A 10819-nucleotide genomic window follows, 5' to 3' on the forward strand; every position below is an offset into this window, starting at 1 on the left:
CCCAACACTGCCCACCCAAACACTGCCCAGCACTGCCCACCCTGACTCTGCCCACCCCAAACACTGCCCACCTGGACACTGCCCACCCAAACACTGCCCATCCCAAACACTTCCCACCCCAAACACTGCCCACCCCAAACACTGCCCACCTGGACACTGCCCACCCTGACTCTGCCCACCCTGACACTGCCCACCCAAACTCTGCCCACCCAAACACTGCCCACCCGGACACTGCCCACCCAAACTCTGCCCACCCAAACACTGCCCACCTGGACACTGCCCACCCTGACTCTGCCCACCCCGGACACGGAGGGAGCAGCAGGAGCTCAGCAGCCCCGGGCAGTGCCCAGGTAACTCACCTGCCCACGTGCTGGGCAGCATCACCTGCAGCCTGATTTCAGTCATACCTTTAGAGCGAGAACTCCCCAAACCGAGGCATTTCCAGGATATTCTTGTTTCTGCCTCAAAGAGTGAGTAACTTTTTTTAATGAGGGAGGGCTAATGATGCCTGCGGGGCTGGGCTGTCACCGCTGAGCCACCACCGAAGCACTCGCAGGACTGGGGCCGGGGGTGGAGGGGCCCCAGCGTGTCCCCCCGGCCCTGGCTGTGATGTCTTTTCCCTGTGTGCACCCCCCGTGCCCCATATCCCCCTCTCCCTCCCAAAGCACCTTTGGGCCTTGGTGGTGGCACCAAGAACAGGGAGAAAAGGGGCCCTGAGCAGGATGACCTTGTCCTTCCACGTGAGTTCCACCGTATTTATGCCCTTCCACAGCCCCCATCCATCAGGGTTAAAGATCTGCTGCCTCTGCAGCTTCAGGAAACTGCCCCGGCCAGGAGATGGGCTTTCCCGTGCCTCAGTTTCCCTCTGTGGTCCAGTGGGTGGCAGGAGGGGAGTGACTGTCCCCATTGTCCCAGCAGGCCCCGAGAGCCCTGGAAGCACCCGTGAAATCCCAGCCCGAGTCATGGCTCCGGGCTCAGCAGCCTCCAGAGCCGAGCTCCGGGCTGTCCCGGAGCTGCCACCACCCTCAGGGCGCTCAGGTGCCACCCGGGGCCCAAAAACCCGCAGCGCGGGGAGCGGCTGCGCTCCCTGCCAGCCCCAGATTAGTGGCACTGAGATGGGTCATCCCTGCCACGGCTGTAAAGGCACAAGCCACGCCAAGAAAAACAGCACGTGGTGTCACCGGGGAGCCACCGAGCCTGGGGACACACAGGCCGTGCTGCCAGGGCACAGGGATGTCCCCAGGCAGTGACACCCCCGGGGAGATTGGAGGGAGGGCACATCAGTGCTGGGGCCACGTTGCTGCCGTGTCCCTGTCCCCAGCCTGGCGGTGTTGTGTCCCCCGACTCCCCGGGCAGCATTTTGCAGCAGCCAGGGGAGGTGACAGGTGTCATTCCCGAGCTCTGTGTCACCTGCAGTAATGACACCCTGCGCTCCCTTTCATCTCAGGGCCTCCCGGGCCGCCCCTCTCCGGCAGCATCACTCATCATCCCTTCCAGGATGGGATGTGGCCGGCTCAGGGGGTCCAGCGTGGTGACACAGGGATGCCAGGCTGACATCAGAGAGTGGCAGCGCAGTGACACCCCTCATGCCACGCAGTGGGTGCTCACAATGCCCCTCATGCCACATCCAGCCTTGCTGCAGCCAGCAGGGGGAAAACACCCCTCTGGATGGGCACACCGCTGGTGGCACTGCCCCAGGGAGGCCAGCGAGCCGCGGTGGCACCTCTGGCACGGGCTGTGGGGCGCGAGCGGGGCTGGACAGCGAGCTCCAGTGCCTGGGAGGCGTCCAGGAGCTCTGTTTGCCGAGGGAGGATTGGGACGAGGCCGTGGAGACGGACTCCACCTCCTAAACCCACAGCGGGCACGTGGACAGGGGCATGAGCGTGGGGATGGCAGCGTGGGCGTGGGGACGGTGACGAGCGTGGGGACAGCAGCAGCTGCGCTGGGGACAGCGATCGCCTGGCAACGGTGGCTTTTGTGCACGGGGATGGCTGCACTCTGCCTGGGGACACTTTGGGACAGCGTGGGGACACTTTGTGCCATCGTGGGGACCCTTTGTGCCAGCGTGGGGACACTTTAGGACAGCGCGGGGACACTTTGTGCCATCGTGGGGGACACTGTGCCATCGCGGGGACACTTTGTGCCAGCGTGGGGACCCTTTGTGCCAGCTTGGGGACACTTTGTGCCAGCATGGGGACACTTTGGGACAGCGTGGGGATACTTTGGGACAGCATGGGGACACTTTGTGCCAGCGTGGGGACACTTTGTGCCAGCGTGGGGACACTTTAGGACAGCGCGGGGACACTTTGTGCCAGCGTGGGGACACTTTGTGCCATCGTGGGGGACACTGTGCCATCGCGGGGACACTTTGTGCCAGCGTGGGGACCCTTTGTGCCAGCTTGGGGACACTTTGTGCCAGCATGGGGACACTTTGGGACAGCGTGGGGACACTTTGGGACAGCATGGGGACACTTTGTGCCAGCGTGGGGACCCTTTGTGCCAGCGTGGGGACACTTTGTGCCAGCGTGGGGACACTTTGGGACAGCGTGGGGACACTTTGTGCCATCGTGGGGACACTTTGTGCCATCGTGGGGACACTTTGTGCCAGCGTGGGGCGGCCACGCGCAGCGGTGCCCGCACGGTGACAGCCGCTGCGGGCACGGGGACAGGGCCAGCCCGGGACACGGCTGACGTGAGCACGGTGGCGGTGCCGGGGAAGCAGCGCTGCGGCTCCCCCGGGGCGGCGGGTGACGTTGGTGGCTCCGGGAGCAGGGCTTGGTCCCTGCTGCTTGCTCAGGGAGTTGGCACACGCCCTGCTTAATGCCGAGTGGGACGGAGCCGTCCCACGCGAGTCACGCAGTCCCCGCGGTGCCTTCCCCTGCAGGCTGGGAGATTCTCACCCACTGCCCCGCTGCCGGCCGCTCCCTGCCCCTGTGCCCCCGTTCCCCGCTGGCCGGGCTCCCGGGGCTGCCCAGGGGGCTCAGCTGGGGTGGGGGGTCCCTCTGTGCCCCCCGTGCTCCTTCCCGTGCCCCGGCACCGGGCTGGCCCCGCTCCGATTCCCCGGGCACAGAGCAGGGTCCGCCGGGCATCCCCGGGGAGCTGCGACCCCAAATCCGTGCGGCAAGGGTGGGGAGGGGGGTCCCGGCTTCCCGAGCCGCCCCCCTGCCCAGCCCTGTCCCACCCCGTGTGGCCAAAGGGGCTCCGCCACCCCCGTGCCACCCCCGGGAGGCAGGATCCGCCCGCGTTTCACCCCGGGACGATGATTATTCCTTAATTGCCGACAAAACAAACGAATAAAGGCCGGGCTGGCCCTGGCCGAGCTGGGAGGAAGCGGCCCGGGTGCCGTTCCCGGCGCCGGGCTCGCTCCCGGGTTCATCCCGGCGATGCACGGCACCGAGGGATCCCCGGGCCCGGCCGAGCGTTCCTGCGGAGCCGGCAGCGCCTCTGCCCCCGGGCCCGGGCACCCAGCCCGGCCCAGAGGGGTCTGCAGCCCCCTGGCCCCGCTGGATCCCCCCGGGGCTGCCGCAGCCCGGGGGTGCTCAGCCCCCTCAGCCCTTCCCCCGGCTGGAGCCATCCCAAAGCCCTTCGGCCCCTCTCAGCCTCTTGGGAACCCTCCCTGACCCAGCTTTTCCTGCAGCGCCGTCAGAAGGGTTCTGCAATGAGAGGCAGCTGCCTGATTTTTTCGTCAATTTTCCTAATTTTTGATCAATTTCTCATCATTTTTCATTCCTCGGGAAATCGCTTCCCAGCAGGGCTCCCCTTGTCCTGTGCCCAGCCGGGAGCCGCAGGGGCAGCACCGGGAGCAGCTTTCCATCCCGGCGGAGTCCCACGGTGCCACGGGCAGGAGCAGCGAGCAAAGCACCGCAGCAGGAGCAGCACCCCAGCGGGCAGCCCCCCGGAGCCCCCCGGGCTGTCAGTGCCCCGGGGAACGGGGAGGATTTCAGAGGCAATCAGAGCTCCACTTCCCTCCTCTCCCCTCCAACCCCAGCTGTGGGTGCTCCCGAGCATCCCAGTTCCCCCAGTTCCTCTTTCTGCTGCAGCTCCCAGCAGCAAACCCCTGGGATGTGGCAGATCCTCCAGACACCTGGCACCGGGAAGAGCCTGGCAGTGCCTGCCCGCAGGGGGAGAGCCCCGGGCTGGATGCTCGGCAGTTTTCAGGGCAGTTCTTGCAATAAAACCCCGCCAGGGTGTAAAAAATAATCAGCCGTGGCTCATCTCCTAGCGGGCTCTGGCTTGTGAGGGTGGATCCCAGCTCCAAGCAGGAGCGGGAACGGGAGTGGCAGTGCAGGAGTGGGGCTGGGGTCGCTCTGTGCCCCCCAGGACCCCGGCTCAGCGGGGATTCCCTGCTGGAATCGTCTGCCGGGAATGGCTGGGATGGAAGGAAACGGGGCTCAGGGGCTGGGGACACGCCTGTCCCCAAGGGGCGGTGGCCGGGCTGGGGCTGGCCCTGAGCTCCCGGAGCTCTGTCACCCCGGGGAGGGACCACGGCTGGCACATGGGGACAGGGGACAGGGCCTGGGGGAGCTGGGCGGGCCAGGATGGGGACACTGAGCTGTGCGGGGACAGACCACGGGCTGCCAGACCGCGGGACATCGCTGCAGGGAGAGCCACCTGCAGGGCACCGATGGGCACCGGATCCCGGGGCACCTGGGGGGCAGCAGGGGCACCCCCGGGACACCCCCGGGACACCCCCGGGACACCCCCGGGACACCACCGGGACACCACCGGGACACCCCCGGGGCACCAGGGTATGAATGGGGCATCAGGGGGCATCGTTGGGGCATCAGTGGCACGTCAAAGGGCACCAAGGGCGCACCCAAGGGCGGCAATGGGGCACCGAAGGGAACCTGCAGGACATCCGAGGGCACCCGTGTGGCACGAGTGTCACTCAGCGGGACACCAAGGCCGTCGCTGCGGCCCCGCGGGACGCCCCGGGACACCCAGGGCCACCCTGTCCCCAGTGTCCCCCGGGTCTGTCCCTGTCCCCCGTGGCTGTCCGTGTCACCCGTGTCCCCCAGGGCCACCCGGGGCTGTCCCTGTCCCTCGGGGCTGTCCTCCGGGGCTGTCGCTCCGTGTCGGTCCATGTCCCCCGCGTCTCCCGGGTCTGTCCCTGTCCCCCCGTGTCCCCCCTGTCACCCCTGTCACCCGTGTACCCCGGGTCTGTCCCTGTCCCCCCGTGTCCCCCCCGTCCCCCTCTGTTCCCCTCTGTCCCCTCGTGTCCCCCCCTGTCCCCCGTGTCCCCCCCTGTCCCCCCCTGTCCCCCCGTGTCCCCCCGTGTCCCCCCGGCGCGCGCCCGCCCCGCCAATCACGGCCGGGATTCCCGCGCGCCGCGGGGGCGGGGCTTCCCCGGGCCAGCCCCGCCTCCTTCCCCTCATCGCCTCTTGGATTGGCCCCGGTCCAGCCGCGCTCCTCCCCCTGGGCACGGGCTCGGGCCGGGATTGGCGGGGGGCCGGGCCAATGGGGCGCGGCGCGGGTCCATAAAAGGCGCGGCGGGGCGCGGGCGGGCGCAGCGCTCGGCGGAGCCGGTGGCGGGCGGGGGGCGGCCGGGGCCGGTTCTGTGCGAGTCCCTGCGGGCACCGACCGCGCTCCCGCCGCGCCCCGCGCACCCGCCCCTCGCCGGCGCCACTCGGGGGGTTATTTTTCCTTTTTTTTTTTTTTTTTTTTGCTGTCACCCCCCATTTTTAAGTTTTCCTCCCGCTTCCCCTCCGCACCGGCACTTCCGGCTGGTTTCCGGGCGCTTTCCGGGCGAGCGGCTCCGGCGGCGGCGGGGGCGATGCTGGAGGCGGCGGCGGGGCCCGCTGCGGGCGGCGCGGAGCAGCGCGGCAGCCGCTTCAGCGTCCTGACGTGGGAGCAGGTGCAGCGGCTGGACCAGATCCTGGGCGAGGCCGTGCCCATCCACGGCCGCGGCAACTTCCCCACGCTGTCGGTGCGGCCGCGCACCATCGTGCAGGTGAGGGGAGCCGTGAGGGGAGCCCTGAGGGGGCCGTGAGGGGAGCCCTGAGGGGGCCGTGAGGGGAGCCCTGAGGGGGCCGTGAGGGGAGCCCTGAGGGGGCCGTGAGGGGAGCCCTGAGGGGGCCGTGAGGGCTGCGGGCCCCGCTGGACTCTGCCCCGCTCCTGCGGGGCTCAGGGAGAAAATAAAAGTGCTGAGGCGGCGATAAGCGGCCCGGCGGGCCCCGAGCCAGCCCGGCCTGCCCCGCCGGGCCCGGGGCACCGCGAGCCGCTGGATGGTTGGGCTGGAAGGGGCCTGAACATCGGGCCTGAGGGAGCCGGGCACGGCTCCGCACGGGAAGCCCGGAGATCCCGCTGAGTGTCTGCAAATGCTGCCTGGCTCCTGCCAGGCCTGGAATTCGGGAAAAGCGCTCAGGCTGGCACCTTCTGCTGGAGCAGCTCGCTCCGAGCCTGGCCTGGCTGCTCCAGGGGGGTTAGAAGTTTTGGGGGGCTGGTCCCCCGTCGTGCCGGGGTGCTGTGTGCTCGCTGCCACTCCGGGGGTCCTGCTGGGGCTGGTCCTGCCAGCAGCAACGCCCGGAGCTGCACGGACCCTCCTGAGCAGCTCAGCCCATCCCTGGAGCTGCTGCAGCTTGTGCCACAGCTCCTGCTGAGCTTCCTCCCCTCTTACCTTGTGCTGCTCTCTTTGAGCTCGTTTATTGCCCTTAAAAGCAGTGAAATGTGTGTGGCCAGGGCAAAAGTGGCTTTTTTTGGAGCTGCTTCCACGAAATGGCTTCGTGCTGGGGGACATGTTGGGCTCGTGTTGGAAGAGGCAGAGTTATTAATTCAAAGGCCGGATCAAATGTCCGTGTCCTTTGATTTCTGGGCACCCCTGGCTGAATTCTCCAGAGCCTGCCCGAGACTTCGGCTCGTTCACGAGCTCCTCTTAGTTTAACCATCAAGTAATAACCGTGTTTAATATTAAACTAACAATGTAGCTCGAATGAGCTGATGCATATTCATATTTGGGAGGCGACTTCATTCCTCAGTAATGACTCATCAAATGTAAAATCGGGCATGTTGGCTTCTAATTAAAAAGCCTATTCACGGCGCTAAGACCCAGCTGGCTTTCACAATAACCGGGATTTTGGAGCCTCAGCTGCTTGAGAAATAGTTAGAGTTAAGCCTGGGAGACGGAAAGGTGACATTTGAAAGGCTGCTCTGGGATTCCTCGAGTTGCTGACAGCGCTGGCTCTTGGCTGCTCTGGGCAGGACGGCTCAGATAAAGGCTGCCCTCGGCCGGGGCAGCACCGAGCACTGCAGCAGCTCTCCCTCGCTGCCCAGAGGATGCTGCCAGCAGCAGCCTCCAGCACGGGGTAGCTGAGGGCTGTAATTGTGCCCAGAGCCTGTGTTTAGGGCTGACTAAGCTGGAACAAGTAACCCAAAAGGCAGTTATTTATCCTGTTGTTGTTGTTGTGGGAGCTGCGAGGCGCAGGTCAGGACGCAGCAGGATTTGCTCCTGCCTGGCTGTCACACTCAATTATCCCAACCACACGGAAGGTGAGCTGCTGTTTTGGGAAGCAGGTCAGCAGCTGCCTAACCCTGGAAATATCCAGCCCTCTGGGGGAAAATGCAGCCCTGAACCCACAGCCTGCAGCCAGGGGGGACGAGCTCCAGGTGAAGGCTGGTGGGTGGAAGCTCCCAGGGAATGGCAGAGCGCTCTGCTCCCTGCTGCTCAGCAGGTTGGAGACTTCTGGGATGGTTTGGGACAATGCTGACTCGAGCAATTGGGTCTTTCCCCTGTTTTCTGAATGTATCTCACACAGACAGACTGGGGAACTTGAGTAAACCTGGAGCCTGTGGCTCTGGAGTGCTGCAGGTCCTGAGCCGTGCCCAGAAAGGGGTTAAGCAGGTGTTCTTTGGGGTTAGGAAATTAATCTGGAACGAGATCTTCTCCAAGCACTGGGCCCAGCTCTGCACTAAGGCTTTGTGACCTATATCTTGTCTCTCTAAGCCTGAGAGCACAGGACTCTTGGCCTGCACGAGCAGAGCTGGAGCTGTGCCCCGGGTGAGTGACTCCAGCTGGCAGCAGGGGCAGGCCAGCAGCTCCCCTGGGTGATGTTTGCTCATTTGGGGCAACAGCCCTGCGTGTCTTCCAGGAGCAGCTCCATCTTTTCAAACTGTCTGCCCTGGAAAACAGCTTCTCTCACTGCCCGGGCTGGTGTGGCCTGGGCTCCCAGGGGTGAGCAGCCCCTGGTGACTGCTGCCTGACATGTGACTGTCACCACGGCCTTGGCAAGGAGCCCTGCTGCCCTTCCAGCCAGAGCAGGGGTGCCTCATGTCAGGAGAGAGGGGAAGCACCACCAGGGAAGCTGCCTCGCGAGCCTTGACAACCTCCCAGGTGTGCAAACAGCAGAGGGTTGGTTCTGGGATGATTTTGGGAAGGCAGCAGAACGTGCTGGTGGCCCTTGGTGCAGTCACTGAGGGTCTGGGGTGTGACCAGGGTTCCATGCTGCCAGCCCTGGCCTTTTGTGTGTTCTTCCTTCCAAACAAAACACATGGAGAGGTGATTTTACTGCTGCTGGGACCAGATCTGCAGCACTTCTGATCTCCCCCAGAGCTGCTCAGGCCCAGGGCAGCCAGGAGGCTTTGGCCCTTGTGATGGAGCTTTGAGTTGAAATTCACATTTTGGGCAGCCGAAATGCAGAGTCTGTGGGGCCTCTCAAACTAGGGCAGGCTCACAGGGCCAAAGGGCCCAGTCAGACTGGCTCTTGGTGATCCAATTTGTCCATTTGTGTCCCAAGCTTCGGCTCTTTCAAGCCACGGCCTTGCTCTAGGCTGGCTGGTTGGGACTGGCAGGAAAATGGGAAATGGCTGGAGGGGAACACGAAAGCAGGATGAGGATGAGACGTGGGAAGAGCTTCTGCTGGGAGGTGTAAACCTAATCTTCCTGGGATCTTTGAGCTGAGTTAAACTCAAATTATAAGCTGGTGTCCAGATAGTTTATTTTATGGTCTTGGGGGTTATTTTAGCCTCCTGCTTGTTAAGTAATCAGGCAGGTGATTCAGCTTCCCAGTAAATGAACAAAGCTTTGGAGGGGCTGCTGGGTGTGCCAGGACTGAGCAGGCAGCATTAAAATCACTGGAGTAACACCCGTGAGATGAAAGCTGCCTCTTGTGCTTGATAGCACGCCAAGCTCAGCACGAAGCTCTGACACACTGGAAATTGTTAGGATACACTTACCAGTTGGGACATGAACTTGCATACGCCTGGCTGGGCTTTTGAGCTGCTCTGGCATCTTGATTTGCCTTTAATGAATCTTGACAGGCCGAAGGGATGGCTAAAAGGAGTGAGCCACCCTGATGAAATCCACAGGGACTGCTGCAGACTGTGCTGCCACCTCCTCTTTGGGGTCACTTTGGGGTCGGCTGCTCTTGGCTTGGTCACTGGAGCTGGGAGGGGATGTAGAGGGCAGGGACCACCCCAAAAAATGGGGTCAGGACGGCTCTCCAGGCCGGAGTGGGGAAGGCAGGGAGAGCAGACCCTGCACTGGAAGCAGAGCAGCTGAACATGTGCAGTCAGATCTCTAATGCCAGGAGTCAGTAAAGGAGAGCTGCTGGCAGGTCTGGGGATGCTTTCCAAAGTGACCTATTTCCAATGGATTAGCTTTTTATTTTACTGTCTTGCACTGGAGTGACCCACATAAGCGCTGGGAGCGCTCCCGCTGTCCCCAGGCTGCTCCAAGGACTCCCTCCCACCTCTCACTGACTCTGTCTCTGTCTCAGGTTGTCCGAAGCCGCCTGGAGAAGAAGGGAATCCCAGTGCACAACGTCAGGCTGAACGGCTCAGCAGCCAGTCACGTCCTCCACCAGGACAGTGGCTTGGGCTACAAGGACCTGGACCTCATCTTCGGCGTGGATCTGAAGACCGAGGACGTTTTCCAGCTGGTTAAAGATGTGGTCATGGATTGCCTGCTCGACTTCCTCCCCGAAGGAGTCAACAAGGACAAGATCACGCCCGTGACCCTGAAGGAGGCCTACGTGCAGAAGCTGGTGAAGGTGTGCAACGAGACCGACCGCTGGAGCCTCATCTCGCTCTCCAACAACAGCGGCAAGAACGTGGAGCTCAAGTTCGTGGATTCCCTGCGCCGCCAGTTCGAGTTCAGCGTGGACTCCTTCCAGATCATCCTGGACTCGCTCCTGCTCTTCGGGGAGTGCTCGGAGAACCCCATGGCCGAGAACTTCCACCCCACGGTCACCGGGGAGAGCATGTACGGGGACTTCGAGGAGGCCATGGAGCACCTGCGGCAGCGCGTCATCGCCACGCGCAACCCCGAGGAGATCCGGGGCGGGGGGCTCCTCAAGTACTGCAACCTCCTGGTCAGGGGCTTCAAGCCCAAGTCCGAGGTGGATATGAAGGCCCTGCAGAGGTACATGTGCTCCAGGTTTTTCATAGACTTCTCTGACATCGGCGAGCAGCTGAGGAAGCTGGAGTGTTACCTGCAGAGCCACTTTGTGGGCATGGAGAGCAACAGATATGACTATTTGATGACCCTGCACAGGGTGGTCAATGAGAGCACGGTCTGCCTCATGGGACACGAGAGGAGGCAGACCCTGAACCTCATTGCCATGCTGGCTGTGAGGGTCCTGGCTGAGCAGAACATCATCCCCACCGTCACAAACGTTACCTGCTTCTACCAGCCAGCCCCTTATGTCAGTGAAATAAACTTCAACTACTACGTGACCCACGTGCAGCCCTTCCTGCCTTGCAATCAGTCCTACCCCACGTGGCTTCCCTGTAACTGAGCCAGGACAAACTCCAGGGTCTGTCCTCCAAGGTATTTCCTTGCCTTGGGGGGGTTGGGAGGGTGGGGAGGGGGAACAAAATAAAACCT

At 63.4% G+C, this 10819-nt stretch overlaps 1 protein-coding gene across 1 annotated transcript; it reads left to right on the plus strand.

Moving 5' to 3' along the window:
* The first annotated feature begins 5529 nt into the window (after positions 1-5529).
* On the plus strand, positions 5530-10778 carry LOC135285798 (terminal nucleotidyltransferase 5B-like). Its single transcript, XM_064398464.1, has 2 exons — positions 5530-5950; positions 9711-10778. Exons 1-2 carry the CDS (start codon positions 5774-5776, stop codon positions 10728-10730), a joined length of 1197 nt encoding a protein of 398 aa, XP_064254534.1. The 5' UTR covers positions 5530-5773; the 3' UTR covers positions 10731-10778.
* The last annotated feature ends 41 nt before the right edge of the window (positions 10779-10819 follow it).

Source organism: Passer domesticus, chromosome 24 (genome assembly GCF_036417665.1).
Source record: "Passer domesticus isolate bPasDom1 chromosome 24, bPasDom1.hap1, whole genome shotgun sequence".
Lineage (NCBI taxonomy): Eukaryota > Metazoa > Chordata > Aves > Passeriformes > Passeridae > Passer > Passer domesticus.